The 24,236-nt window shown below is 40.6% G+C and overlaps 2 protein-coding genes across 3 annotated transcripts; both read right to left on the minus strand.

Moving 5' to 3' along the window:
* Nucleotides 1-876: 876 nt before the first annotated feature.
* LOC122761176 (oxysterol-binding protein-related protein 5-like) lies at nucleotides 877-6,854 on the minus strand. Its single transcript, XM_044016349.1, has 11 exons — nucleotides 5,310-6,854; nucleotides 5,013-5,197; nucleotides 4,827-4,908; nucleotides 4,338-4,436; nucleotides 4,129-4,225; nucleotides 3,942-4,040; nucleotides 2,660-2,757; nucleotides 2,470-2,559; nucleotides 2,219-2,355; nucleotides 1,402-1,581; nucleotides 877-1,299 (listed from the first exon to the last, which is right to left on the minus strand). The coding sequence occupies exons 1-11, from the start codon at nucleotides 5,460-5,462 to the stop codon at nucleotides 1,176-1,178; spliced, it is 1,344 nt and encodes a 447-aa protein (XP_043872284.1). The 5' UTR covers nucleotides 5,463-6,854; the 3' UTR covers nucleotides 877-1,175.
* Nucleotides 6,855-7,073: 219 nt separating this feature from the next.
* Nucleotides 7,074-21,990, minus strand: LOC122761174 (oxysterol-binding protein-related protein 5-like). 2 transcript variants are annotated; one of them, XM_044016347.1, is made up of 21 exons: nucleotides 21,839-21,990; nucleotides 21,508-21,581; nucleotides 18,830-18,910; nucleotides 18,393-18,494; nucleotides 18,019-18,222; nucleotides 17,548-17,632; nucleotides 17,300-17,462; nucleotides 13,867-14,080; nucleotides 13,483-13,667; nucleotides 13,270-13,351; nucleotides 12,860-12,958; nucleotides 12,476-12,572; nucleotides 12,277-12,375; nucleotides 11,642-11,739; nucleotides 11,443-11,532; nucleotides 11,114-11,250; nucleotides 10,542-10,721; nucleotides 10,315-10,444; nucleotides 9,955-10,069; nucleotides 9,762-9,864; nucleotides 7,074-8,939 (listed from the first exon to the last, which is right to left on the minus strand). In XM_044016347.1, exons 1-21 carry the CDS (start codon nucleotides 21,972-21,974, stop codon nucleotides 8,804-8,806), a joined length of 2,610 nt encoding a protein of 869 aa, XP_043872282.1. In that variant the 5' UTR covers nucleotides 21,975-21,990; the 3' UTR covers nucleotides 7,074-8,803. The 2 variants fall into 2 exon arrangements, with proteins under 2 accessions (XP_043872282.1, XP_043872283.1); XM_044016348.1 differs by lacking the exon at nucleotides 21,508-21,581 and having other exon boundaries at nucleotides 21,839-21,898.
* Between the last annotated feature and the right edge of the window lie 2,246 nt (nucleotides 21,991-24,236).

Here is a 24,236-nt window from a genome sequence, read left to right on the forward strand (position 1 = left end):
CCAAGCCACTCCAGTCACTGAACCACAAAGCACATTCCACCTCAGTCAATTAATCTCTGTTTGGATAGACGCGACGCGTTGATATGTCAGGTATTAACCTCACTCACACTTCAAAGGAAATTGTCTCGAAAGCACAACGATGAGTCTCTGGCGTGCTTTCACCACATCACCACCGTGTCCTGTTTAGGCCTGCACAACTCATTGCAAAATAATCCAAGTCCTAATTTCGACTGAGTGCGAATATCCAAATCGGAAGACAATTTATAATGGAATAAACAAACAAATAAAGTGGGTTTTTTTATTATTTTATTATGAAATAACATAACAGCAGAAATACTGAAATGTGTTCGTTAAAGGCACTTAAATGTCACAGGCCTCCGACACTGTGGGGAGGCTCCTCAAACACAAATCCACTCACTCAGCTTCACTCACGGGGGCTTTAATGTGTGTGTGTGTGTGTGTGTGTGTGGCGGATATGTTGATCCATGTGGCGTCTACCAAGAGATTTACACCTGCTCAGGTTCAGCTCCACACTCTCACTGTGTCGGTCAGCCATTCATCAACAATTCTCATGTCGTTCATAGTCTAGATTGTGAGCTACTGTTTGGATCTAACATTATTTCATTTGTACCTATAATGCTTACAACTAATATAAGATATGAAACTGAATGTGATGATGAACACTTTCAGTCCAAGTCAAGAGAGCTTAAATTACCTGCACCAGTATCTCCCTCTAGTGGAGAATATTAAAAATGTTTATTTTGTTAGTCAACAATTAGTTTGTGTTGAAAACCAGTGAGTACAATTTTGAAAGCCAAAAATGAATAAAAATATACATGTACTTAATTACAATAAAGTGATTTTATATTTTGCGTGTGCGTGTGTTTTCACCAGGTTCTCTCGTTTCAAAAACAGTCCAAAAACATGGGGATTAGATTAAATTTAATTGACAGCAGGTGAGAATGTGGGAGTGAACGGTTGGTTGTCTCGATGTGTCCCTGTGATGGACTGGTGACCTGTCCAGGGTGTACCTCGCCTTTCACCCTATATCAGCTGCCCCTGCGACCTTCATGTGGAGGATAAACAGGTAGAAGATGGACGGATGGATCTTTTGTGTGATAATCATTGGGCTAATCAGCAGCTCAATATCAGGGTTAATGTGGCTTGATGGGAAATTAATCAGCCACAGCAAATTCGCACAAGAGTTTGTTGTGTTTTCTCTGACTTCTCTCTTGCGTCTGAATCACTCCGTCCTTCTCAAACTGACACAGACAGTTCTCAGGGTCCCACGGCCACGAGCTGCCAAACATGAGACAAGATTAATATTCAGATGCAGGATAATTAAGATGAGTAAGCCATTTAAATCCTCCCTTCATGGTGCGTGTGTGTGTGTGTACATACTCTCTGTGCTTGTAGGTCCACTCGGAGGTGACAGAGTCCTGGTGGAAAAGTCGTGGGGTCCAGGGTGTGTCTCCTCTCTCCTTCGCCTCTTTCCGCTGAGCTTCCTCCAACACAAACTTTTCCTGCGTGGCTCGCAGCTGGTCCCGATCCATGATGGCACTGGTCACATGCTGCCACAGTCTGCCAGGACATTCAAAGGAGTGTTGTACGTTTACGTTTCATTATGACATCATCATGGTGCCATTTGTACCGTACAATGACATTTAACAGACTTTGTTACCAGGCCATATGAACATACGATGCACATTGGTCAAACCCATGGTTCTCAAACTGTGGTACATGTACCACCAGTGGTACGCAAGTTTCAAAATCAGAAATACCGTTCTACTGTGCTGTACTGTACAAGAGTGTGTAGAAAATGAAACATGACAATGAAGAAATTAAATAATAATAATTAGAGTCACCTTATCTCTCGCTCCATTTAAAGCTAATGTCACTATACCAGTGTGTGAAATATATGTGAGGAAGAGGAGGATGATGAGAGAGTAAATTATCTTATTGGGAATAAATGTGCCTCCTGTGAAAAGTCTGTGGCTGACTTTGCTCGGGTCTTTTCACGCCACTGTATTTTAACTGTATGGATAATGGAGTTACTTCAAGAGCTCAATATTTTCTCAGGTGTTACTTGGTATAAAAAGTTAGAGGACCACTGGTTTAGACCGTTGGTACCTTCTATTAGAAGCTTAGCTTAAGGTTATTGTGTCTGAATCATGTGGTTGTGATGCAGAGCAACCTTAAACATGTGTGACATGTTTACCTTTCAGACTCAAACTCCCCCTGCTGGTCCATCTGTACCACTCGTCTCTTGAGGCGGCGGCTGCGGATGTCTGCATTCGGATTCCACAGCGTCTCCTGTTGGCCTGAGTGCCTTTCATGAATGAACACCTCACGGTCCTGATGACAGAAACATGTTCAGTCTCATTAAAAACGTCTCAGTGTTCAGTGTCATACTACAGGATTGTTAAATAAAGGCAGGAAAGAACAGAGGAACTTAAAGCCCTTTCTCACCCAGTGTCCCTGAATAGTAGCCATCAGCTTATTTTCTTCAAAGATCTTCCCACTGATCTGATTCACTGAGGAGGAGCCTCCGAGTAAAGGCTGCAATGAAAGCAATCAAACATCTTCACAAGGAAAAAAACAAGAGTCAAATTACAAACTTAATGGCGTAATTGTAACAACAACAAAAAAAAAACGATACCTTTAATTTGAACTCCAGCTTTGTGAAACATCTTGTTTTCACACACTCAATGCTGACTTTCCCACCGAGCTCGAGTGTCATAGTGCCGCACAGGATTCCTACAGGAGACAGTGTTCCATATTCTGGTCAGTCACTCACACTGGGATGTGGTAGCTACCCTATTTTCTAATGTCCACCAGCCTGATGAGGACTACAGGTGGACATAAGTGAGAGCTGAGGACCCACTCGCCTCAGCACACATGCCCTGAGCACAAAGCACAGGATGCAGCCAAACTATGACTCGCAGAGTGTTGTACACCCTGGCTTGATTAGGACACAGCGATAGCTGCTCCGACACCAAACGAGAACTAAAACTAAAAAGGTTTTAGCCCAGGACGTGCAAACAGCACGAACTGGACATAACACATAGGACTGTTACTCGATCCACGTTCTGTTTGGGAGAAAGTTAAGCCAACCATAATAATAATAATGATAATGACCACACTGTCTTGAGAGATAAATGCTTTAAGTCCCACTGTCAAATCTGATAAACCTCTGCCAACCAGTGCCTTCCAGTGTGGGGCTATCAAAATCACTCGAGCAGCTCGTGCACCCAGGTATGAGCTAACCTGTCTATGTCCAACATAGAGCACCCAAATCTGTTCCATGACCTCTGAGTGCAGCAATCCAATCCCCATGTACTGTGTTAGGGTGCCCTTTGCCAGCAGGGTTGCACCCATGACATGCACTGTTGGACTGGAGAAGACACAAAATGTCAAAATGAGACGGGATTGTGAGTCTTTGACAGCCGAGTGAGTCGTGTGGAGGGATAATGTCAGGCCACACTTGAGCTTCCATAGAGGACAGAAGTATCTGTAAGTAAAGAGTCCTGCTTCTAATCTAGTGTGACTGGAGAAGCTGATTCAACAAAGTTAAAGCTCAGGCATGTGGTTGACTCTATTATTATTATTATTATACTATTTCTAACAGGCGTCAGGATTAGGATGATCAGCCCGTCCGAGGTTTGCTTGGGGAAGCAAGACATGACAACACATGCAGAGGTTAATTCGACACTTTAAATTGACTGTAGGTGGGAGAGTGAATGGTTGTTTGTCTCTGTGTGGAGGATAAAGCAGTAGACGATGAATGAATGAATGAATGAATGAGACATTAAAAAGGAGATAATTAATTATCCAGTAAACACATTCCTGGTTTGGATGGCAATTGTTTTAGGCATGAGGACCTGAGGCAGCAGAGAGCAACAATAGGACCAGACTTAGTTATTTACTGTAGACCTGCTTACCTCTGCAGTGAGCATATGGCATAGTGATGACATACTCCTCATTTCTGTTCAAGAACAGCAGCTTGGCTTTGCCGTCCAGAATAGCCGATGCAGAGTTACCTAAATAAAATAAAAAAACAATGTGAAGGAAAAGAACCATCATTTGTGTCATTAGGGTCTTTTAAACAGATGATATATTGTAGTATACCATAAAATTTGGACTTGGACAGGATGCTCCCACTGATAGCAAACCCATCCTTCCTGTTGGAGATGTAAAAGGCAGAGATGGGTGGAGAGTGGGAGATCTGGCAGAAGAAAGTGAGAGACACGTTTGAGCAGAAGAGTTCCTCTGACATGTTGCTGTATTTGATACTACTCATGCAAAATACTTCATTCTAGGTACAAATCTGGTGTAACCTGTTCAGCTATGTAGAAGGTGCAGCTGTCAGTCTGAGGATGACGCCAGCAGCAGCGAAATGTTTCCCCCAGGATTGGGTTGTAGGGCTTCTTCAGACCCTGGAGAAGACAAGAATTGTACAGTACGTCACACGCCGTGTTTCTCTCGCAAGTCTCACGTTATCGTTTTTTCTCAGTTCAGTAAGATGAGAATTTCTTTCACTCAGCCATCCATCCATCCATCCATCCATCTTCTACTGCTTTATCCTCCAGATGAGGGTCATGGGGAGAGCTGTGCCAAGTGTTGGATGTTGGGTGTTTTGCAGCAAGGGTTGATTACACATACTCTGACTGACCAGTTCACCTCATCCTATCACCAGCACACACACCTCAGAAAGACAGATGTGTGCTGTGTTCAGTGCTCATGCTGGGAACTTTTATTTAGTCATTATCTGAAAACAAATGGTGCAGAAAGGAGCTTGTAATCAGGGTTGTCATGAACAATCTTACCCTTGGTTTCTTGTAGAAACCGGACAAGTACCATCTCAACACCTGCTTGATGCGACCATACGCACTCTCCTCCAACGCGGCTCTGTGGTGAAGGAACATCACGAGAGTCAGGCACACATGTGAAGACATTCCCGTGTCTCTGAATGACACACACGCACAGCGTATAAAGACTTGAATGTCACTGACTGTGAGAGCAGATCAGCGTGGTAGTAGAAGTTCGACAGCTTGTCCAGGAAGGAGCGTGGCTCTAAGATGAACGTGGGCAGCACCACCTTGGACAGGTCCATACCTGGCCGCAGCTGTTTCAGCAGAGCCCAGATCAGACCTTCGTTCTCCCTTGATACAGTTTCCATCTGGGACGCTTCGCCAGCCTCAAGTAAAACGAGGAAAAGTGAAATAAGGGCAGCATAAAGGCCATTCAATCATATTAGTAGATATCTGGTCCGAGACCGGACGCGAGCAACTACGAACTTAGAGCCTCACCTTACCCATCTCCTCTGTGATCTGCTCTACATAGACTGTGGCCTGAGGCGCAGGAGACCGCTCATCTGGTTGCTCCATGTTTCTTTCATCTGTCAGGCTTCCACCCATCTCATTGGGTGTAGCTTCCCATTTACTATCCATTCTTATCCTCATCTGATGGTGACAGTATGTTGTTTACTTGTTGTTATTGTTTTATGACAGCTGGCGTCTGAGATGGTGCATTACTGCCTCTTCTCGCGTCTTCCTTTTGTCTTTTCGCTCTAGAGAAAGTGCAAGGTCATAACCATTTTAGGGTTCAAAGGATTCAAAGGTCCTTGTTAACATTCCATGGCACAAGCACAGACACCAAGGAGGCAGTGGAGAAATGGAAGAGGGAGAGAAACAGCCTTATGATGTGGTGAGGAACTGAGAAACTTTTTTCTTGTGGCAGGTGGCATTGCACCTCTTATTGTACAGCCTGTTGGATATTATTAGAAAAAGATAAGAAGAAAACAGCATCTTCTACCATGATAAAGCCATAACATTAGAATTAAAAGTGTGTTTCTAGCAGGGTTAATGCTGAGTATTCTCTGTATCTGGGGTCACTGGTGAACTGTGGAGGGCAGCATTGTAACAGCCTAAGATTCGTACGGAACATGCCATGCACAGACATTCTGAAATAAAAAGAAGAAAAAGCCAGTTATTTTGCTAAATGTAAGGAATTAAAAAAAGAAGAGGCTGTAAACAAGCATTAGTGTCACTGAAGACACCGGTTTTTAACTGTGGGGGTAGTTTCTTAGTCTAAGTGCAGGTGGGCCTCTTACTAAAGCAGGAGGTATTGTGGCTTTGTAGAAGTACACAAGTCCACTGTCATCGCTTCAGTTTTCAGACTCTGATGCTGAGGTTGTTCTCCTCTCACTTCATTATTATTTCCCTATGTGGTTGTGAGCATCAGTCATAGGTACATAGTGCATGCAGGAAGTAGCACAGGATGCATCCCTTGGAGGCGTTGAGAATGACGGTGGTAGATTATGTGGATTCTGATGGACTCGAGCCTGTTTGCCAGTTTCAGAGGACCGTGATTGGGGAAAAAGTAGTGATAAGTTTGTTCTCCAGTATTTGGCAGATAATGATATGGAAGGGAGAGCTGTAGACCAGGAAGAACATGGGAATCCTGTTAGTCAAAGGAAGTGAGTGTCAGATGCAGAACACAGGAGATCACCGGTCACGTGACATCACACGAGAATTTGAACTCCCATTTCAAAGTCTCCAGATTCGTGATTTGGCTGCTGCCATATTAAGGCTTTGCAAACTTGCAACTTATTGCTATAAAATGTACTAAGTTACTGAAAAAATAACATTTCTGTTTACCTTTTTTGCAAAAGCCAGTGAAAATGGCTTCTTAAAATGCAGAGGCAGAACTAAATAAATTAACATGTTTTCATGTCTATTGTTGTTATGCTTTTTTTTTTCTACTGAAACATATACAGAGAATATCAAAGTTGTTAGTTAACCCCCCCGACTGTGGAGGCTCCAAAACACAAATCTGTGTGAATATGTTAATCCAAGCGGCGTCTGACAAAAGATTTACACCTGCTCAGGTTCAACTCTCAGGCCTGGGCACAGTTAGTGTGTCAGTGAACCGCTCACACAACAATCTCATGTAGTTTGTACAAGTTCCCAGTGGTAGTACTGCTTTGTCTAATCTATAATTTTTTTTCATTTCCTACCCAATATTAAAAATTATCTTAAAACTGAGCGCAACGATGAACACTTAGCTAAAAGTAAAGGTTTAGAGAGTTTTAATGAGCAACATCTCCCTCGTCTGTAAAGTGTAAAGCATTTCTTTTCAATTTCAAAGTACAATTTTCAAGACATTATTGACAAGTCAATGACAGGGTTAAATTATTTTACTGTAGTGCTACAGTATGCAACAGGTATGAGTGAAAATGTCGAGCAACGTCATGTGTGTCGTTCAGTCCATGTAACGAAAAATGACTGGCATGTCGAATCCCCGCAGCATGGCAGTAGAGTAGAAAACAGGAAAACAAGACAACACAAAGAAAAGAATATACAAATGCAAGTGTAAATAAAAGCATTCATTGAGTTGACTTCCTTCTTGTGCACTCTGATTCTATCCGGTTGGGTAGATCAGTACTGGCAATTCATAGCATAAAAAAACCAAGCTCACAGAACTGGTCTTCTTTAGCATTAGTCTTATAATGGCTTACTCGCAAACACACGCTCCCTCTTAGTGAGACACACACACACACACACACACACAATAAAAAATCCATGGGAGAACAATCGTCTCCGTCCTCCATGTTGAAATAGATTAGGAAAGTCTCCGTTAATCACCCAATAAATACATTCTGAAATCTCTTGAAACATCGACCGCTAGACAAATATAAACAAATTTGACTAAAAGAAAAAAACAAAATCATTAAAAAGTGTTTACATCATAAAACAGTCACATGGACATGGTGCAGACCAAGATGCACACACACAAACTCCTTATATTAGGCCCAAAAGATCCAATTTCTATTTTTTTTTTCCTCACTCTGTCACTCTTTCTCCCTCCACGTTCCGCCTCTTTTAGTAACTGATTGTACACACTAGTGTCGTGGTCTCAACCAAAGCGTCGCTATAATATGCCTTCAGCTACGGCACTGCAGGCACACAAATTCAAAGACACTGCTTGGCTCTATGCCTCTGTCTCGTTTCAGTGTTTGTTTCCTTCTTGTGTCTTCACACACACACACACACACACACAGTGCACTCTTGTAAACAAGTACTCTTTGTTCTTTCAGATTATAAATACTGTTTTGGTAAAATCATCATCATTAAAAGACGAGACGGAGTATATCTGAGCGTATATCGATACAAAACACAAAGAAATTGCACTGTTGGAAGAGTTTTCCTTCTTCGTCTGAACATGTTGCGCTTTTTTTTTTTTTTTTTTTTTTTTTGGCTTCAGCGTTAAGGCCCAACATTTGGAGTGGAAGAGAAAGAGAAGTCCAAGCGATGATCTACCTGTGCCCATGGGGCCTACTGTAGGTACGAATAACACACATACAAACACACGCACAGATAAACAGTTTTGTGGGGCAATATAAAAAAGACACTAAGGAATGGTGAAACATCCTCTCTGTCATTTCCTTTTGCAAATTCATTCTTCAACTCCATCATACATTTCATCTTTATATTCAAAATCTTTTTTTTTTCTAGCCGCGCTTCATCGCTCATCCTTTCCTGTCCAAAGTGCGTGGGTGCCGGTGCTATTTCAGTCTGGCTACACTGGGGGGTGCTGTTCCTCTCTGCAGATGACTGATAGGCGGTGGCTGTGTTTATTGCTATAATGTCCTCCCCCAATGAAACAAAAGGGACAAAGTTGCCGCCCTGACACTGATCTGAGGTCTCTGTCCCCGGTGCAGATTATAGTCTGTGCTTTTTTTTTTTGGAAGAATCTACAGCCAAATCAGTGCCAGATGGAAACTCTTCCCAGAGGAGTGAGTTCAGGTGAAGACATAGTTGAGGAAGAGCTGAGAGAGGAGCAGAACACAGAGGATTAGGCAGTGACGGCCGGTGAGCGACACGTTGTCCTCCGTGGCTCTCTGGTAAGACAGCTGACGACTTAGGGCCACCAGGTTCCTGCAGGGACAGAGAAGGATGAGGGTGAACTAGAGTTTGTGACTTAACTCAGCAGCAGTTCATGAAAAAGAAACAGTGAGGATGGGAATTTATTTATTTATTTATTTATATTTATTTATTTATTTTCTTTTTACTTTTGTTGGTTTGGAACATCCTTCAACTACCACTGCTCTTTTGAATTGCAATAGCCTTAAATGCAGTCGAGCAGTAGTGGGATGCAGTCATATCTGCAAGTATTCCCCCCTTATTTTTAAGCTTTATGCATTTATAGAACAATAAGATATAGATACACACCTGACTTATAGTCAGAGAGAGAGCGAGAGAGAGACAGAGAGACCTAACTCTTCATGGATCGCCAGCTGATTTGACAATTTCCATCAGCCACTCTGATTAATCTGTGTTCTTTTCCAAGCGCTTCCATGTACTCCAAACATGTATTTAAAGCTGTAGTGTGTAGCTTTAAGATATAAACAAATGCAGATTACATTTCAAACCCATTCTTCACACAGTTGAAACAGGTGAAAGACTGATCAGAAATCATTAAGTGAACAAAATGAATATATTATTTAGTTAATTTTGCTTTTTACTTGATATTAACTACACTTTTTGTATTCCAATTTCCTTTGAATCAACACAAAACATCCCAAAAAGTCAATATCCTTAAATTTGATTGCATTTTTAATTTTATAAATGTATGCATGGATTTTTTTTATGAAAATAAAACTTTATACAGTGTACATTGGAAGAATGGCATGTTCCTCTGAGGGAAGGAGGCATCATCTGTTGCATATACTGTATCTGTTGCATGTGTGTAATTTCCACCTCTGAATATCCTGCTGTGTCTTCTGTATAGATGTAATGGAGGCTTCTATCTGGGTGATGTCCTTTTTCTCTTTACTGCACCGTGCACACTGGCTGGAAAACCCTGTGCCCATGCCGAGAAGAAAATAAGACAAAGGTAAGGCAATTAAAAAAAACAAAAACAATAATGTGTCGAGTTGTGTAATGTGTGTACCTTCATTGTCCGAGGACTCGTGTGTGGGCTCAGGTGTGGTGCTGCTGCTCTCCGTGTTCTGGCTGCAGCTGGACGGTTGACTGCTGGCCTTCCTGTGCTTCCCATTCACCACCGCCTGGAGGAAGAGTCAGAAGAGGATTTCTGTCTAACTGTGTTCACACTGGACGGTATTACATCCATCCATTACACTTGAGCTGCTGGTGCATTCATGTGTGCACCAGAGCAGCAAATAAGTGAAATAAAATGTTTGATTTTACAGCACTGCGATATCAGGGGCTGTGAAGCTCGATGGGAAGTGAAATAACCTTCATTTTGATAAAATGTCAATGACATGGGAGGTGTGTGATTAGTCTGGCTAACCTTCTGCTGACTTGTCCATCTGTGGCTGTAAGAGAGTCGGTGGTGTTGTCTCTGACTTTTCTCGTGCGTCTGAATCACTCCGTCCTTCTCAAACTGAATCAGACAGAACTCTGGGTCCCACGGCTGTGTGCTGCCAAAACATGACATTAGGTTAATTAGCTGAGTAAGTCATTCATTTGTGTACTATCCCCGTGTGTGTGTGTGTGTGTGTGTGTGTGTGTACATACTCTCTGTGCTTGTAGGTCCACTCGGAGGTGACAGGGTCCTGGTGGAAAAGTCGTGGGGCCCAGGGTGTGTCTCCTCTCTCCTTCGCCTCTTTCCGCTGAGCTTCCTCCAACACAAACTTTTCCTGCGTGGCTCGCAGCTGGTCCCGATCCATGATGGCACTGGTCACATGCTGCCACAGTCTGCCAGGACATTCAAATCAGGGGCACATACGGTCAAAGGGGTGTCAGCAGCAGCATTATAATCTTTAACACGCCATGTGCAATTAGAAAAGAGGGGAAAAGGTTTCAGGCACAACTTTAACCTCTGACTCATTTGGTTATAGACCAATGTGAAGATTTTCTTTGTCATACACAAGTTGATTTAATAACATGAAAAACATCTAAGGGCTGACAAATCCCCTACTTACATGCTTTACAACATAATTATCACACTCCTACAATGTGATCATGAATCATTTGTGGACACAAAGACCTTTGTGTCTACAGCTCATGTGAATGCAAACTTAATTAACATTACAAGCTAAACATGTACTTGCCTGACATGTACTGCATATCTAGGCGATAATATTTACCTTTCAGACTCAAACTCCCCCTGCTGGTCCATCTGTACCACTTGTCTCTTGAGGCGGAGGCTGCGGATGTCTGCGCTCGGGTTCCACAGCGTCTCCTGCTGGCCTGTGCGCTTTTCTTGAATGAACACCTCACTGTCCTGATGACATAAATGGCAACAAACAAGTTCAGTCTCAGCATACAAGTTCCTGCCAAAGCCAACTATTTCAGATAATTACAATCTAGAGGCAGGAATGCATTTATTATATATATATATATATATATATATATATATATATATATATATATATATATGTATACTATGTATAATTAGTGTACAGCTCTTTCTCACCCAGTGTCCATCAATAGTAGCCATCATCTCCTCTCCTTCTAAAATCTTCCCACTGATCTGATTCACAGAGGAGGGACCTCCAAGGAAAGGCTGCAATGAAAGTGGTTCAATACCTTAATAAAAACTACCGCTGATAGAAAAAACACCCATACAGCATCACATACATGAATAGTGCAATTATAACTAATAAAAATTATACCTTTAATTTGAACTCCAGCTGTGCAGAACATTTTGTTTTCTCACACTCGATGGTAACTTTCCCCCCGAGCTCTAGTGTCATAGTCCCGTACAAGATTCCTACAGAAGACAGTGTTACAGCATCAGACCAACAGCACATCAACACAGACTGGAAAGTTACTCTGCAGACTGATCACAGCATTCGCAGTAGTACTGCAGATTTAAGAATATAATTTATCATCCTGCCACTTGCAGTAAGATTAGCCATCCAAAACAGCTTTTTTTGTATTTCTTTCTCTCAACTTAACTCAACTTTATTTATAAAGTGCTTTAAAAACAGCCACAGCTGGAACAAAGTGCTGTACATGAATAAGAATAGAATGCAAGGCATATAAACATAAAAACAATATATGCCTGATAAAAGTATTTTCAGTTTGGAACACTCATGTCACAATTAAATCATTTATAGCAATACATGGATTTACAGTTAGACTTCTAAGCTCCGCTCTCCAGATGTTCCTGCATGGGCATAGCAGCTTAATGTGTGAGTGACTGTGACTGACTGCGGTCAGCTCGCTGTCAGCTGATTACAAGTGGGGTGTATGACTACCGTGTCTTGCGTGAACTAACACAAAGCTTTCATTTTTCTGTGTTTACCTTTGCAGTGAGCATATGGCATCGTGATGACATATTCCTCCTCCCTGTTCAGGAACAGCAGTCTTGCTTTGCCATCCAGAATAGCTGACAGAGAGTTACCTACAAGAGCAATCAAAAGAGATGAAGACATAATTAAACCTCTATTGGTCTAATCTTTGATCAATGCTATACAGATTACATATTGTAGTACGCTGCATACCATAGAATTTAGACTTGGCCAGGATGCTTCCACTGATCGCAAACCCATCCTTCCTATTTGAGATGTAAAAGGCAGAGATGGGTGGATGGTGGGAAACCTGGCAGAAGAAAACGAGAGACACCAGATTGAGAAGAGTGTCACACACCTGTCTGCTATGTTTCAAATGTTACTCTTTGTAAGATCATGGCATTCCCTGATTTACTGTGGATTTAGGAACATAATATATTATGCTAACAGTGAGCATATTCTGTCATGTTAGATGACAGATTTAGATTGCAACTGAGGTAGATGAGCTTCAGCTCTGTGCTTGCCCAATTATGCAAAATATGTCACACACAGGAAAATTCACGTGAGGTATATTTATGCATTGTAGTCTGGTGTAACCTGTTCAGCTATATAGAAAGTGCAGCCGTCGGTCTGAGGATGTAGCCAGCAGCAGCGAAATGTTTCCCCCAGGATTGGGTTGTAAGGCTTCTTAAGACCCTGGAGAATATAAACACAACCAACAGTGAATGTCAATGAAAAAATCTTCTGCCACAGTTTTTCTCTCTCAAATCAAATGTGAAAACTAAACTAAATGGCATTTTTTCCTCAGTTGAGTAAGATTAGTTTCTTTAAACCTAAACAATACCAGTTAAAACCAGTTGCACTGCAGATGACTATATACGTTTCACTAATGAATTCAAACCAATTAAGTCAAATAGGCATAATTATTTAAAAGAAATACACTGGACACGCTATAGAAAAAAGAAAAAGAAAAATAATGTTTTCAGCTGGTCATGAACAAATCTTACCTTAGGTTTCTTGTAGAAACCAGACAAGTACCATCTCAACACCTGCTTGATGCGACCATATGCACTCTCCTCCAGTGAAGCTCTGCAGTGAAGAAACATCAGGAGAGTCAGACACGAATATGAAGATTCTTCTGTCTCCAAATAGCTCACACACACACACACACCACACACCACACACCACACACAGAGTATAAAGACTTAAATGTCACTGACTGTGAGAGCAGATCAGCGTGGTAGTAGTAGTCAGACAGCTTGTCCAGGAAGGAGCGTGGCTCTAAGATGAATGTGGGCAGCACCACCTTGGACAGGTCCATACCTGGCCGCAGCTGTTTCAGCAGACCCCAGATCAGGCCTTTGTTCTCCTCTGATACAGTTTCCACTTGGGACGCCTCGCCAGCCTTAATTAAAACATCCAGAAAGAGTAAGGTTAGCATAAAGGCCATTATAGTGTCTGGGTTCTAGATACAAGGGAGTGACACAAGCAAGATAAAATATCTCTATAAAGGCGAGCAATCACATTTAACAATACAGTTAATCTACTGACCTACAACAATGGTAGATCTCTCTCTAAATACATAGCTGAACTTGATGCCTCACCTCACCCATCTCCTCTGTGCTCTGCTCTACATAAGCTGTGGCCTGAGGCCCAGAAGACAGCTCATCCGATTGCTCCATGTCGCTCTCTTCCGTCAGCCTTCCGCCATTCTCAATGGGCGTAGTGTCCCAGTCGTCGTGAGCCTCGCGCTCTGATTTGTCGGAAAACCCATCGTTCTCCATGTGGTGATTGCCGAGCAGCAAAGAGTCATTCATCCTGATAGAAATGGAGGAAAAGTGCAAAGTTATAAGCATATTCAGGGACTGAAAATAATTCAAAGGTTCCTCAGAAGTATAAACACTGGTGGGCCTTCTTAACAAGATAGGATGTCTTGTCACTTCAGGTGAGCTTTTTGGTATACCAAGACCTGATTTCCAAGATCTTTATCTACAGTATATTAAGCTAGGGTTTCTTGTTCTTGTTTGTTTGGGTAAGTAACCCTGATATCAGTGTTGTTTTCATCAACGATGACAAATTTATTTTGTTGACGCCCCTTTTTTTCATGACGATAAAGAGGCGGTGACGAAATGAACATCACATGTTTGACGACGGAAACATGACGAGACATGTGTGAGTTTTCGTTGACGAGACAAGAATGGATGTAAATGTCAGTATGTGTCAGACGTTCAGAGTGCACGACATTTCTGCTTATTATGCGCGAGATTAAAGGTTTCTGCCCAACAGAAATCTCCAATACTTATCGACCTAAATGGATTTGCTAAAAGACTATACTTTTTTTTAAAAAAACAAAAAACTAAAACTGACTAAGACTAAAAACCATCACATATAAAAATTACTAAAACGTGACTAAAACTATCACATATAGAAATGACTAAAACGTGACTAAAACTATCACATATAGAAATGACTAAAATGTGACTAAAACCATCACATATAGAAATGACTAAAACGTGACTAAAACTATCACATATAGAAATGACTAAAATGTGACTAAAACTATCACATATAGAAATGACTAAAACGTGACTAAAACTATCACATATAGAAATGACTAAAACGCGACTAAAGCTATCACATATAGAAATGACTTAAAATCACATAGAAATGACTAAAATGGGACTAAAACTATCACATATAGAAAAGACTAAAACGTGACTAAAACTATCATAGAAATGACTAAATAAAACTATCACATATAGAAATGACTAAAATGTGACTAAAACTATCACATATAGAAATGACTAAAACGTGACTAAAACTATCACATATAGAAATGACTAAAACGTGACTAAAACTAATAAGCGCTTTAGTCCAAAAGACTAAAACTAAGACTAAATCTAGAATGGCTGCCAAAAACCACACTGCCTGATACCAATCTATTTTTCTTGGGAATGCATGTCCAGGCTGTCAGTGACAAAAACTTTTCTAAACAATTTAAAACAAATGAAAACATCAGGACTTAATGAGGTGTTCTCACCACTTTGGTATAGAAGATTTAGAAAATGTGATTTATTCACGATTCCACAGACAGCTTTGCCAAAGCTTTGATAACTGGATTTGCAAGTCAGACAATCAATAAACAGAAAAACAGAAATGACCAGTCATGAACTTTAATATATCTCGATGACCTTTAAATGTGTATTGTATTGGATTGATTTGTGATGGGGTTTTTTTTCTCCTCATAGCTATGATGAGCAAATCTGTTGCATCAGATAACATCTACACAAAAACAGGTTGACCTTCTTGTGGGTGCCTAGTTTCAAATTTCACATTTTGCACACATATTTTTAGATACAGTATGTGTGCCACACATACAAAGCTGAGGACCAAATTATTCTAACTCCATGACACAGTGAGGTATTTAATCACATTTTCCAGATGTGATATGTTCTAGTCTTGAACACATCAGTACTCCGATCTGTCAGCACTTTAACAAACACGAATAAAAGAGGAGAGAAACTGTGGAGAAAATCATGCAGCTTCGAAATGGTCAAATAAAGAAGAAGTGAAAATCAGAGAAGGAGAAAGAGACAGGAAGGTGGAACTAAAAGATGAAAAAAGGAAGATGATGTCTACAATTCTACAGCCATTTTGAAGTCATGAAACTGGACATCTGTGTATTCAAATGGAAGCACTGCAAACATCCAAAAACAACTATCAGACACATGTCTGACGCAGGTCTTAATCATATACACTTTTAAGGTAGATATTTCACAATACTTCACAGTTTAGCTCCAAACTAAAAGATTTAACGTCACGACAGGATAAGGCTCATGTGACTAAAGTAAGGGTTGTAATTATATTGACAATCAAGAGAAAAGCCCAATTGCCCACACAACAATAGCAGAGAGTTCCATTTTCAAAATGCCTGAGGGCTGGACAGACCTGAAAAGTCACATTCTTACTGCCCACCGTGAGTTAATAAGCAAACTGTAATGTTTATAACCCATACACACCCTGGAACAAAGACAGCGATCCTTACCTCAAGGATATAGGAGTATTTAGACAAACTTTTTTTCAGGAAACACCAGCAATGATGTTTGCAGTAAATCCAAACAACCGCAGTGTGTTCTTATCTCCTCTCCAGTGAGGGACTGTTTAAATCTGACTACTTTACTTTGTTTACTCTACTGACTAAAAGGTGCAGCATTGCTTCCTTGACTCCCAGCACGCCTGCTTCCTGCAAGTGCGTATTTCTGTCACTGTGGAAGTGTATAGTTTACATTCTATTCTGTCTTCCTGCTCGTCTGCTAGTCATGTGATCACAAAAGCTGTTGCGATTGGGTGGGAAAGGAGCAATGGAGGAAGGGAGAATGTGTGATGGACGTCAGAGGGGCGGTACAGCCACAGAGAAGGTAATAAAAAGAGGAGAGGGGTGGAGAAGAAAATGGAGGACTTATGTATGACATGCACATTCAGGCGAAAAATTGGAAAAGAACTGACGCATGAAAATACACAAAATGACCAGCAGAGTCACAAGAACAACTCATTATACATTTATGACTAATAATAGAATCACTGTGTAACATCACTGGTTTCATTCTTTCACCTTATTAATGGTTATTTATTTATTATTTTAGTAGTGGTGCAAATTTAGAGGCTTTAAATAATTCAGCGGTTATATTTGCTGAGCTGTCTTGAGAGTGCAATGGTTAAAGAACTGTACTAAAATGCTATACACTGAATAGCAAGACCACCATTTTTTTCATTATTTATCTTAATAAATACTCTTAATATATCTTATTTATCTTTAAGTCCACTCATCTCTTTAGCTGTAATGTTGGGCTGATTTTCAGAAAGCACAGACATGATCTCATAAACCTATTTTATAAATCTGTTTGGTAATAATGCCAGTTCAAAATCAAGTAATATAAACCATTTCATAACAAAGAAGTTATAAATGAAAGATGCATATAAAATGAAGTCTGACAGGCTTTCTGTGTACGCAGCTGCATCTGTGTGTATATTACTCACTGTAGCAACTCTGCATCAGTGAGTGCTGTTGATTGCAGCAGGTGGAGTATATGGGAAGACTCTAACGACATGCTGATATCTCCCTCTCTCCCCGCTTTGGCTGTGAGCTTGGAGAGACTGGAACAACTAAGAGCCAACTCCAGGGCGTCCATCCAGCACCGTCCTGGAGAAGCAGAGACATTTTAGCGATGGTGACGAGTCATTATAAAACATTTTGCTGTGAAAATAATTCCATACTTTAGACTCACCATCAGACTCTGAGGCAGCTCTGAAGATCAGATAGTTGCTGGGTAGTGGCTGCGTGATGGAGCCAACAGTCTCTCCTTTGGGACCCTGAGCATGAAGAAACAAAATGCAATTTTATTCCTAATGCTATTTCAGTTCTATCGTGCCAGCACAGATAAATGGATCTCTCAAGGGCCATGAAGTAACACTTGAAAATATTTTAACCATTAGTCAGGGAAAACTGAAATAATAAATCAAAATATAACAATGCTTAAAAATGCTAACATTAGCAAAATAATTCATTAATTAGTAATTGATTTAGTTGACAAATTATTCGTAGCCAAAAGTGCTCTTGTTTTAATTTTGTAGAGCATGTATACTATGCATTTTCCTAATGTTACACTAATAATTCTGGTGCAAAGCTAAAACGTGCTTCTGTCCCAGTTTGACCAATGAGTTGTTTTTCGACCAGTGAGCCTCAAACCATGTCTGACCTTGACAGCCCAGATAGATTTGTCGAGTGGATGGTAGAGCTTGAAGCAGAAGCCGTCCTTCTTTGAAGGTCTTTCGATCAGCTTGCATGCACTGAGGAGGATGGTGCCCACCCAGTGGTCTGTCTTGGTGGTCTTGTAAATCAGAAGAACACCAGGCTTCAGGGCACACCACAACTTGGTCCAACTCTTCAAAGAGCCACGGATCTAAAGAAAATTAAGAGATAAAAAAAAAATTATAGAATGCTGAATCTAAACGTGAAGAGATTCAAAGAGGCAAAATTGTTCCAACTGCAAAATGTGAAAATGGGAACTGATGAAAAAAGTCTAAACAACTAGTCAGTGAACTACTGTTGAAAGAGACAACATCCCCACACCTTTAGCCAGTTTGACATGATGACAACACTGGGGTCCTTTAGTGCACTGAACAGTTCTTTAGCTGCCCTTTTCTTCTCCTGCCTGTAATTCTGTTTTTGGACCTGTGAAACAGAGACAAACCAAATGAATGAGTCATCAGTAAGAGTCAAAGTACTGGTCCATTTGTGCCACTAGGTGGGACTAGAGGCAAACAGAATATTATTATTCATGGAGGCTCCACGTTAACACTGCCTTTAAATAACATGATTTATTATTGTTTTATTTGAAGCACATTTGAGAAAAAAAATTGGAAGGTTTCCTAAATTGCCTGTGTACATTTCACTTAACAAGTGCAGAGTGACAGATATTTAAGAGCTAAATTGTGCACACTTTTAAATAAATTCAACTGCATGACCATAATGCTGACACGTATGTCAAGCAAGGAAGGGACACGTACCTTCAGAGACTCCTTCCGGGCCAGCCTCTCTGTGGGGGAGGGGCAGTCCTTCTCAACACCATTGAACATTCTGGACTCAGACTGTGGGAAAGAACAGAGAAGATCAGACAGGATAAATAATAATAAATATAAATGCTTTTACTATTGATACAGAGCTCCGGTAGCTGATGTCATGCAACCAATGCAACGCCATTTTGGCAGGAAATGGCACCGTTCGCATCTGTTAACATGTATAACCGGTGGCATACATATCAAGCAATTTGTCACGTCTCTTCACCAGCTGTATTCATAAAAAGTAAAGATGGTGGATCTCCATAGATTTCGAGGATGACAGAGGTGGATTGCTACTATTATGTAATGGAAAGCCACAGCCAACAGATTCTGCTTGTAGAGTGATCACTTCTTATCAGGTACGGTCGTGAATCACGATTCACGGCTTTCCAGTAAGCAGTCAGGGGAAAACCTAAGGGAAATATAACCTCCAACAATATTTATGTTTTTATACTTCTTATGTTAAATTGCAAAGCGAAAAAAAAACATTAATAAAACAAGTTACCTTTAAACTGCTGACTGGGAAGTTGCAAATCTGGATGCCAACTTCAGTGTTGTTACAGAGTCCAAACTAATTAAATTAAATATTCTGTTTATATTATTTTTAATGTGATGTGTAAGCTTTCTCCGGAGTAGAATAAGGGGAAGTTTATCGGAAAGTTGAAGATGTAGTGCGAGCCTGGAATAATGACCTCGCCAGCTGTTTCCATACTAATGAAAAGCACCCAGAATATTGTGAGGATCAGATATATTTAGTCGGTCAGGTTCTACGACATGCTGCTCAGTCCCTGTGGATTTAAAGAGCACAGTGAACTCATACAGCTGGAAACTTTTCCTGCCGACATGGCGCTGTGAGCAGAGTCACTTGAAGTCCAGATCTCTTTAGAGATTTTTGTTTATAAAATGACCAACTGTAAAATATTGGCTTGTAATAGTCAATATTCAAAAGGTCTATAGAAGTCATGAGTTACTTGTTCATACTATTAAAATCATTTAACGTCAATTTCCTTTGCCACATAACACATATATGGCCTGTGTGAAGTAGGTGGAAGGCCTTTACAATCAATAAGGGAACAAGGCAGTCAGTTGTGGTGTTGTGACCTCATATTCCCTAACTTCCTCTGTTAGAAAGCAAAGGCATCGATTGTTTGATGATTTCCACTAATCAGTGGTTAGAAATCAGAAACATAGTTGTAGGTTATCCTGTAATTTCTCTATGCAATACCTAATTATATACCCACTTCTTCTGTATGCTCCTTTTGGGATTATTTTAAGGATACAAATGGTCTTTGGCTAGAGACGTGAAAAATATTCCATTTACATTATAGCCCAAACTGGGATTGAGAGGAATTAATTTTAATTCCCAATTGAATTGACAATATTCTGATAATGACATTGTTTGACAGGATAAACATTGTTTGTGTTATCTGGCTTTTATGGCTTTTATCTGAAGTGGCTTTTATCCGACGTGACAGAAAGGGGAGTGTTCTGCCCTCGTACTATCTTGAGAACTGATAATACTCACTGTCAGTTAAGCCTCACACATAAACAACATAAACCACAGCCAACCAAGCCACCCTTGGTGAGCCTACAAAGGCCCTCAGACTCAGATCAGAACTACAGTCATGTCTATAGGACAACATGCTAGGATAAGACTGTTCAGTCTCCTATTGTCCTATAATGGCTTGTGTGATGAAACAGAGGGCAACAGGTCATAGATGCAGCTGTTCCAATGAGTCCACATCTAAATAAGCACTTTTGTGAGATGAGGCGAGACAAAATGACAAGAGGAGAGGAGACGAGACAAGATGACATTACCATGTTGTCAATGGAAACAATCATTGACTAGTCCTAATTAGTATGAGTAAAGAATGGAGACAGATTTCAGTTCTAAAAATGCATAAGCAAGACAAGCAGCACCGGAACAATAAAACTCTTATAAATGGCTTGTGGTGCTAAAGACACAGTTCCCACCATGGCCCTGACGTATAAAATCCCACAGCGTTTATGTGGATTTACTTCACATGTGCAGTGTATTAAGTTAAAATGTTCTTGTTCTGTTAGTGCCGTTCCTCATCCAAGCTCATCCATTACATAGACCATTTGTAAATCGGGGTTTAACAAGATATTGAAACACTAAAATATATGATATTCCATTGGGGGTATACTGTATCAATTCATTGAAGTGCTGTATTGATTTATCAGAAATATTCTTGGCAGTGTTTTTGAGTTATATTTAAGCCTCTGACTGCTAGTTGGTAGCAGACCTTAAGGCATTTCTCAATCTGCTTCTCAACCTGCTTCACAAGACAAAGAAAACATTTTTTTAATGTATATAACATTGTTACCATTAACTGTTATCAGTATCCCAATATATTGCAATATATTATTTCATCACCCCCGTATCGGGATATGGATCAAATAGTCAGATTTTTGCCAGTACACAGCACTATTTGTAAAATGCCCTGACATTACATGACCTCCTCTACAACAAGGTCTCAACAATAGCAGATTTGTCCATCCATCTTCTCAATCAGAAGAAAAAAAGTCAAGGGCTACGTGCAAACCCTATGAGTCAGTTTCAGAGAACAGTTAAGGAGCTGCCCAACCAGAAATGGTGTTCTTACCTTACTGCCTGGTGATTGGGCAGGACTAAGTTCATTACTCAGCATGGAGAGACCGTTCCTGTCTGTTTCACTGCCTGGTGGGAACCCACAACACATGGTCACATACAAACATACTCAGTGAATAAACTTGCTGACAGACAGTTAAAGCACGGCAGCCCCAAAAGCAGCTAATATGCAGCAGCTGAGGTTCGTTGATTTGTATGGAATAAGTTCAGTACAATACAAATCAACATGTCATTTCACAGAAACTGGAATTGACCATCTGACATTGTATCAGGCTTCGTCACTGTCACATATCCATGCGTCTGTGTTGAACTCTTTGGTCTTTTACCTGGGCTGAGGCTGTAGATGTCATTGTCTCCTCCATAAGACAGATTCCGAGTGAGGGTGCGGGGATCAATCTTGGGTGGGGAGGTGGCATTAGGACATAGAGAAAACCTCCGATGGAACAAATTCTCCTCCTTCATCCTGACAACCTGGTTTTCCTCTGCAGGAGGGAGATGCACAAAAGAAAAAAAGTGGTTGGTGAGATATGGAATCAAGAGCACTAGAGAGAAAATAAAGAAAAGTCACAAAGGTTTCCAAACATCGACGTGACGCATTTATTCAGACTGACTGTAATATTAGATTTTACTAACATTTCAGTGAAGTCATTCCTCATTTTGTGTATCTTCACTTAGATCTGATACTATACGTTTACTTTCTCTGTGTTGGTCTTTGCTCCTCCTATGTACTGTATAATTGTCTGGCCCACCACGCTTTCTCTTCTACAATAACAAAGGCCTACTGTATGAAGACATGTCAGTCCACATAATGGCACTGTGCGTGGCAGTCACAAGCAGTTCAGAGTGCACATTGTTAGAGTAAATGACAGATAGAGGCTCTCACTAAGTCACGGTCTGCAGAGAGTCACTGTCCAAGACAATAACACATTGCTTCACCACTACTCCATCCTCCTCGTCAGCCTGCAACAGCAAGCTTCCACCCACAAACGGCAAAGAAAGATGGTGCTGTTCTTCACTCATTCGCTATCGACTACATGAGACGCACATCTCGGCACACGACAAGAGAAAATGCAGCTACTGCAGCAGCTTCATGGACCTATGCTGTTGATTGATTTGCAGTGGTGCACAGATGAGTCATTTTTTTAGGGTCAACATGCCCACATGCAAGGGACGGAAACTAGTACATGTAACACCATAGACGGTACCTAAAATGTGGATGTTGTCTTCTGGTTTGCTGGATGAGGACAACCCTGAGGTGAAAATATGTTGAATAGCCGGTGGGTGACCACCAGTGGTTGCAAAAAGAGGTAGTCCATTTGAATGGAGGGCTATTAGAAAATGAGCCTACCTCTTTCAACGATACTAAACATTTTCTTGAGGAGTTTATGTTCTCAATTGCTAGTTTCAGGTCTTCTTCAACAGCATATGTTGTCATTTTTGCAAAAATATGTTCCTAATTAGGAAAACAGAGGATAAAGCACGGCACAGTGAGTGTACACTAGTGTGATGACAGCTGGTATCACACAATATGTGCCTGATTGCAGGAGATGTCTGAATTTCCAAAATCCTCTAAATGAACCTGGCCAAATCACAAATACCAGTGAAAACAGGAGTTTCAATTCTTATAGGTCAAAAGTGATTGCCACGTGCAAACATAGTAAGTAAAATTCATCTCACAGTCTGTCTGTCCACGTCTTGTACAGCTGCTTATAGACTTGCCTAATGCATAATGCAGCTTAAACCAAACCTTATCATTAGGTGTTTGAACACAGACTGGGAAATACTTACTTGATTCACTACTTTCAAGTACAATAATAACTGTACTAAAATTTTAATGTATGGATGCATAGTAACATTTTTATCTTCTCTTGAAGTGTTATAGGAGTTAGCCCACCTTTATCAGTTTTCTCACATTTCCATCCAGTCTGTGCACGTTGTTAGCAACTACTAAGGGCCACAGCTGCAGCTACAGATGATTATGTTTGTTCAAACAAGATTTGAGCTGATCACAGAAAATCCAAGCTGACATTAAAACACTGAGGTTAATGGAGTGTAGCTGTTACCACCTGGGACTGTCTGGACAACCACACTGTGATTTGCTCAGATCAATATAATCCTATTCATTTTCTCTAAGTGCACAAACACACGCGGCAGACAAGACACACAGTACACAGAGCAGTCCTCGTTTACACCCGAGAACAGCGTGTTATATAAATTGATTCATAGAATGTTTTCACAGAGTGATTCATCTTTCTCCCACATTGTTCCATGTGATTCCACTGGTACATGCAGGCAAGTGCAGTGTTTATACTGGTAACTGAAGTAAACATGTGGGCTGACAAAGATTTTAAGTGGAAACTGGCCACTGTGTGTGGTGCAGTAGGAGCTTTGATGGTTAACAAACTGCACCTTCCCCTTTAAAAGTAAATATACTGTATGTACATACAAAAGCACACTCACATCCGTGTACTCATCAAACCACTCCCTGCTTCCCTGTGGTTTCTAGATTTTGACAACCATTTTAATCAGTGATGTTTAAGTAATTTCTTGGAAAAATATCAAATACACTCTTGTCCTGGTTCGTCAGACCTAACCTTTTATCTACCCGACTATCGTTTATATCTTTTGATTATCAAATAACCAAATAAAAGGTAGGTGCGATGGTTTCAGGTGATTAAAAATGAACAATCTCAGTTTGTTTTTTTTGGTTCTTTTTCCTGGCAC

Source organism: Solea senegalensis, unplaced genomic scaffold (genome assembly GCF_019176455.1).
Source record: "Solea senegalensis isolate Sse05_10M unplaced genomic scaffold, IFAPA_SoseM_1 scf7180000014402, whole genome shotgun sequence".
NCBI classification, from domain to species: Eukaryota; Metazoa; Chordata; class Actinopteri; order Pleuronectiformes; family Soleidae; genus Solea; species Solea senegalensis.

Excerpts from the sequence above, each read along its gene's own strand:
- LOC122761176 (XM_044016349.1), bottom strand. The coding sequence starts at position 5,462 with ATGAGGATAAGAATGGATAGTAAATGGGAAGCTACACCCAATGAGATG. Across the intron at positions 4,226-4,337 it reads CCTTCTACATAGCTGAACAG|ATCTCCCACTCTCCACCCAT; the intron begins GTTACACCAGAT and ends TTCTTCTGCCAG. Across the intron at positions 2,356-2,469 it reads CTACTATTCAGGGACACTGG|GACCGTGAGGTGTTCATTCA; the intron begins GTGAGAAAGGGC and ends TTCTGTCATCAG.
- LOC122761174 (XM_044016347.1), bottom strand. The coding sequence starts at position 21,974 with ATGAAGGAGGAGAATTTGTTCCATCGGAGGTTTTCTCTATGTCCTAAT. Across the intron at positions 18,495-18,829 it reads CCCGGAAGGAGTCTCTGAAG|GTCCAAAAACAGAATTACAG; the intron begins GTACGTGTCCCT and ends TCTGTTTCACAG. Across the intron at positions 12,376-12,475 it reads GGCCAAGTCTAAATTCTATG|GTAACTCTCTGTCAGCTATT; the intron begins GTATGCAGCGTA and ends TTGCTCTTGTAG.